General features: G+C 40.1%; 1 protein-coding gene across 1 annotated transcript in view; it reads left to right on the forward strand.

Moving 5' to 3' along the window:
- The window catches only part of LOC101855189 (ATP-binding cassette sub-family F member 2), a 26,550-nt gene extending 23,383 nt beyond the window's left edge, over positions 1 to 3,167 (forward strand). The window contains exons 14-15 of the mRNA XM_035969893.1: positions 947 to 1,150; positions 2,726 to 3,167. Coding sequence (XP_035825786.1) covers positions 947 to 1,150; positions 2,726 to 2,848 — 327 coding nt within the window. The 3' untranslated portion in view covers positions 2,849 to 3,167. The remainder of the gene's footprint in view (positions 1 to 946; positions 1,151 to 2,725) is intronic.
- The last annotated feature ends 3,094 nt before the right edge of the window (positions 3,168 to 6,261 follow it).

A 6,261-nucleotide genomic window follows, 5' to 3' on the forward strand; every position in this document is an offset into this window, starting at 1 on the left:
CTGAAACAAAAACAGGATGTAAGGGACTTATCATAAAACCATGGATGTTAATGGAATTGCCCCTTTCTGCCGATAAATCATACATTGAATCGGAAGAGAATTAAAAATTTCCCAGCACTGAAATGAGAAAATTTTCACGTTTTGTTCCACACAGCATTTAGGTGACCAGTTGGAGCTTGATATGTCTGCCCTTGACTACATGATGAAGTGTTACCCAGACATCAAGGAAAGGGAAGAAATGCGCAAGATCATTGGACGGTTTGGACTCACTGGGATGCAGCAGGTTTGTCAGTTTTTCTGTTAACCCTATCCGTACACCCTGGGGTCATTTTGTACCCCCAGGGTTGTATTCTTCACATTTTTTAAATACTTCTAGTGCGAAGATCTCTTTGAAACTTTCAGTATTTCTCCAAAAATCATTTTGACAGACTGCTATGCAAAGCATATGGATCGGATTAACGAGTAAATTTCCTCTTTGGAAAGTGGTGGCCCAGAGATTCCCACGTCGTATGGATACGATAGTAAAACATGACTTACGGATAGGGTTACGGTCCATATACAGTATCTCAGAATTTTTTATTAAACATGTGAAACTTACCTGACAATGAATATATAAATATGAATATTGTTGTCCATCTTACTATAAACACCCACTCATTGCCACCCATACCCATTCACCCATATTTTTTATTGCTGCTGTCTTGTCATTTCTGCAAAGAACAAACTTTGCAAGGATTTTTTTTGAGACCTTGAAAACTTTTCTTTTTTCTTTGGACTAAAGGACTGTTGAACAGGCATGCATGTAGATTGTGGTTCTATTTCTGAATTGAGACTAGAGTCTGACAAGTCCAGAGTTGTGTTTGGTTTTTGTGTTTTTTTTGGTTTGTTTGTGTTTTTTTTTGATTTGTTATTTATTGTTGTTATTTGCTCTACTTCCTGTTTCCAGGTGTGCCCTATACGAAACCTGTCGGACGGCCAGCGCTGCCGCGTGACATTTGCCTGGCTGGCGTGGCAGTGCCCACACTTGCTGCTGCTGGACGAACCCACCAATCATTTGGACATTGAGACAATCGACGCGCTGGCCGAGGCCATCAACGAGTTTGAAGGGGGCATGATTCTAGTCAGTCACGACTTCAGATTGATATCTCAGGTAATACTGAAAAGCCTCATCTATCATATTGTAGTACAGTATAATCCGCTTATATCGACATGCTTTGGGAAGTGGATTTGATGTCGATAAATGGAAATATAGAGCCAAAGAAGAAAAAACAAGGGGAGGTCAGCAGCAAAAAGACAGCACAGTTGGGAGTGTGGGTAGGGAGGTGATGCCCAGCGCGCGAGACGCTCATGTCTGTGAGGCACTGTACTGTGTTGGAGACTATACTGTGTAGGCCCTACATGACCTAGTAAAGCCTGGTGTGTCGATATAGGCTACTTGGCGGGTATGCGGACGTAATGAAGAATTAATGCGTTGCCGTTGACCATTAGTGTATCTCCCCCCCCCCCTAGGTTCGTGGGCTTTGCCAGGTACCGAGGAAGCATGTCGATAAAGCAGAGTGGGCCGAAAAAAGTCGATAGAGAAATTGTTTAGTGAAGATATTGAAGGAAAAATTTCGTAATTAGGAAATATGTTGTGTCAAAATGTCGACAAATCGGATTTCGATATAAGTGGATTTTACTGTAATTTGCTATTCTATTCACCAGCGAAGATTTTTAAAAATGTTGAAGAAAGAACTCTACTTCTGCTTTGTAATCTAATTTTCGGTCATTCAAATTCAACATTGTACAGTGCTTCTGTCATTCTGAACTAGCCGTTTTTGCTTTGGGTTTAAAAAAATTATGACTATGTCCATAATTATGTTAATTTTATTATGCTCACATTGTTGACTTTTTCCAGATTTAACATGTGTCATTTATACATGGGTCTCAATATTCTGCTACTACCATTTTCTCCGCTAAATCACCACTTTCTGTACATAATCAAGATTGTAAATATTTGGCAAGTTACTATTTTACTTGAAATTAACTTCCAAACCTTCAAATTGGTAAGAAATAACCTTGCTCTGATAAATTGATGGTTTTTATTTCAGCATTCTAGAGTTAAACAGTATGATAATAATGGGTGTCTCTTGTCTCGCGAAAATGGTCTTTTGTCGTGATCACGCGGAAAGTTCCTCCTTTTTTGAGATTCTTAGTTGTGAGACCCATGTTTATTTTAAAAATGTGGTCTGTGTGTGACCTCCGTTGATAGGGTTAGTGGGTGATCTGGTGAACATGTGTTTGCTCCTTCTTTCCTTTCAAACGTTTGCTCCTTCTTTCCTTTCAAACATCTGTCATCCTTTCTTTCCTCCTTCTCTTTGTATTTCTTTCTGTAGTAACACCTCTAATCTTTTGCACTTCTATGATCTATTTGTAAAACCCTTCCTAAAACTAAGTGCTGTGGCGTGGTTTGCTCCTTCTTTCCTATCAAACATCTGACGTCCTTATCTCCCCTCCTTCTTTTTTATCAATTACTCTCTTGTAACACGTAATCTATCCTTCGGCACTTATATGACCTTATTGTGTTGCAAGCGCCGTAAAACTCTAACTAAAACTTTCCTCCTTTTCTTTGTATTTCTTTCTGTAGTAATACCTCTAATCTGTGGCACTTCAATGATCTACTTGTTAAATTCTTCCTAAAACTTAACTTACATGTTTTTTTGCCTTTTTTTTCTGGTTGCTGTAGGTGACGGAGGAGATCTGGGTCTGCGAGAAGGAAAAGGTGACCAAGTGGGAAGGCGACATTTTCTCTTACAAACAGCACCTGATCAAAGAGACACAGAAAGAGAACGCCAAGCTGGCTGTATGAGGACGGGATCCTTTAGGGCAACCTCCATTAGCCAATCAATTGGACTACAACTTTTGTTTTGTGATTGTGTTTTGAACTCACTAATAATGCATGGTATTTATTATACAATAGGTGGTTCTCCCTTTTTGACTCTGCTACCTTTTTCTGGACCTATATTTTTACATGTCCCGTCGTCCTCGCGCGATCCCAACAGTGAAATTGTCAGGTGAAGTAACGTAAGATATTGCCAGTAAAACATTTGTTAGCATTAAAACTTTTATCGCTTGATTGTGAAGGGGGCTCAGGAAAAGTGGCCACAATTAAAACAATTTTAAATCAATTTATATTGTTTTGTCACATTTTTGACATTTTATTGTTTTCTCACAGTGGGTGGTTGGCCGGTGCTCTGGTGTGGTTTGCTTCATCTTTCCTGTCAAACATCTATCGTCTTTATCTCGCCTCCTTTTTGTGTTTGCTACTTTCTTGTAACTCCTCTAATCTTCAGCAGTTACTTGACCTTCTTCTTGTGTTGCAAGTGCCGTAAAATACTTTTTAAAAAAAATTGTTTTTAAAGTTTTCTCGAACACTTTGGGGGAATGAAAAAATGGTTAACCCAAAAATTTTCTAATCCTAATGCGGACACAGATTTTTCAAGAAATATGGGATTTCAAATGGCTGTGCAAGACCAGGTTCGTGATGTCAAGTGGTTGGGATGACAAATCTGGGTTCTGAATTTCTAGGCCAACTTTTCAACTTGTGAGCTGTGCCAGTGAGAAGGTGTTGTCTGGAGAACTTGAGGATCTTAACCCTATTTGTACGCCCTGGGTAATTTTGTACCCCCAGTGTTGTACAGTCCACGCCGGCTTTAAGCACGGTCATCGGGAGAAAGCTGAAGCGTGCTTGAGTGCGAAGTAGACATAATCCAGAGATTTTCATGTAGAAAATTTCCCGTGCTATTTCCCTTTGTTTGTAAGTAGGCCTATATAGCGGTCCCGCAAAAGTGTGCACTGTTATTTTTACCCACCATGGTAGTTTTTGTTTGCTTGTTTGTTTTTGTTTTGTGGTCGAATGGGAAATGAAAACTTAATTTAGACGGCCAGTCACGATACAGCACACTAGGCCTACACACTGCCTATGCTTACCACTGCCCGCTGTGCCACATTCATACCACCGCCTTCATCCCACCTCGCGCGTGATACACAATCAGGATTATCAGATAGCGAGGGTCAAAGGTGAATTCGCAGCCAGCCACCCTTTCTTGTCTTCCTGACTCTCTTTGTATTTTTTAGTCAGTGTGTAACTTTGCCCTAGGCTAGATCCTATGTCCACGCGCGCGGCTGTGTTCATCTCTCTGCCCGTGTGAGTGTGTGTGTCCATCACTTGCGTTCTCTGTGTTTCTCTTAACAACTCGCTCCACTGCTGTGGTGTAGACTGTGTTCGAACTTCGATGGGTCATCATAAAAGTATTTACTGTCTTGTGTAATGAAGCGTGCTTGAAGCTGAAGTTATCCTGCTTATTTTTATAGGCGTGTATTTTATATAGCAAAAATTCGGTAAGAGCCGTTTAGCGTGCTTGAGTCCGAAACGTGCTTTAAGCCGGCACGGACTGTATTCTTCACATTTTAGAATACCTCTAGTACAAAGATTTCTTTGAAACTTTCAGTCAGTATTTCTCAGAAAATCATTTTGACACTGCTATGCAAAGCGCACGGATCAGATTTAACGAGTACATTTCCTCTTTGGAAAATGATGGCACAGAGTTCACCACGTCGTATAGATACAATAGTAAAATATGACGTACCAATAGGGTCAATCAGGCTTGCGGTTCTGCTCTTGCGTCTGCGGTCGTAAAGCTAATCATGAGTCATGTTCAGTCCTCATTCATTTCTAAATGAACATCCCAGTCCCAAGTGTGAAGGCTGCTGTTCTCCATAGGTCCTCCAGGCTCCCATAGAGTGTTGGATCTCCCTGCCTGGGGTTTGGCAAATGTTTTCTTTCTTAAACATGAAAGAAATAAGTGGTATGATGTGGTGGAATCGGGCGCCCGTCAATTTTTGGGCGTATGGAGTTATTGATATCATCTGAAAACTGTTTCATTTGCCTTGCTTCTTAATGAAATAAATATCCATCTATCTTGAGTAGAATTCAAAACATTTTCGACTGATTTGAAGGTGGTGAGGCCGCCTGGTTTCAGGTGTGAAATTAGTGAGAAAATGGTCACCAAAGTTTGGTAATTTCAATAGCTAAAGAGCCCTTCAAAACTGAAAAATGATATATTTTGTGCCTTTAAATCAATGTTTTTCAGTAACATAAATGTATTTACATTGAAATGTGTTTTTGTATGGACATATCAGGGGTTGAGCAAAAAATAACAATTTGATAAAATCTTCCAAACTGACGGAAAAATGCCGTCCGCTTTCATAATTTTGACGAGCACCTGATTTCACCACGCTGCCTCACAGCCAGTGGATGATTGGACCAATACACATGTAAAATGAAAGCACCAACTACAGGAAACATCTTTCACCATAAGAGCAGCAAACCAAACCACCAACACATGACTTGACCATTGAAATGTTATGGCTGCAGTAGTGCAAATTACATGCAGGAACGTCACTGTTACTGACTGCTAAGTCTAGACAATGATCATGAAAGCACATGAGACTGGTCTGAATCTGAACACTAGTAATAGTAATAATAGTGGCATCAGTGGTTAGGCTGGCTACCGGACTCGTAATCGTGAGGTTGCGGGTTCGAGCTGCAGGCCCGAGTTGTGTCCTTTGGAAAGGCACTTCACACAAATTTTCCTCACTTCACCCAGGTGGGAATGGGTACCCGCCCATAGACAGCGAAAGTTCTTGTCAGTCAGTGTTTAAGCGCCTATAAATGGCTGCTTGCACTGTTTGCTTCCCAGGAAGTTGAGGTTGTTTCAGAATGCTCTAAGTCTCGGGTCTGCTGGGGTAGTAGTAGATTGTGAAGCGCATAGAGTTTGCTGTTGAGCGGGGATTTGCGCTATACAAATGCTATCTATTATTAGTACAAATGCAGGTTCTGTGATTGTAACAATCAAAGCGGACCTTTGTTCTAAATGTGTCCTGTCTTCAGCTTGTTCAATGATCATTGATAGTCTGGCTAATCAATGTTCTGTTCTGCCACAGCAGAGACATACATCATATCCAAGAGTGGTACACGAGTACTGTTCTAGAGTAATTATTAAGCAAGTTAATAATGGCAATTCAATTGTTCAAAAGCCCAGAATCAGAAAGTAAAAGTTTGCAGGAGAGAAATTTACAATTTAAAAAAATTGCCAACAATTTTTATACATGTAGGCCTACATGATGTATATATATGTATCTTTTAGTAATTTACTTTTCTTGCTTTTTTTTATTTAGTTTAGAATTAGAAATTTGAATTTCAACAAAAAACTTTCTCAA

The sequence above is a fragment of the Aplysia californica genome, unplaced genomic scaffold (genome assembly GCF_000002075.1).
Source record: "Aplysia californica isolate F4 #8 unplaced genomic scaffold, AplCal3.0 scaffold00193, whole genome shotgun sequence".
NCBI classification, from domain to species: Eukaryota; Metazoa; Mollusca; class Gastropoda; order Aplysiida; family Aplysiidae; genus Aplysia; species Aplysia californica.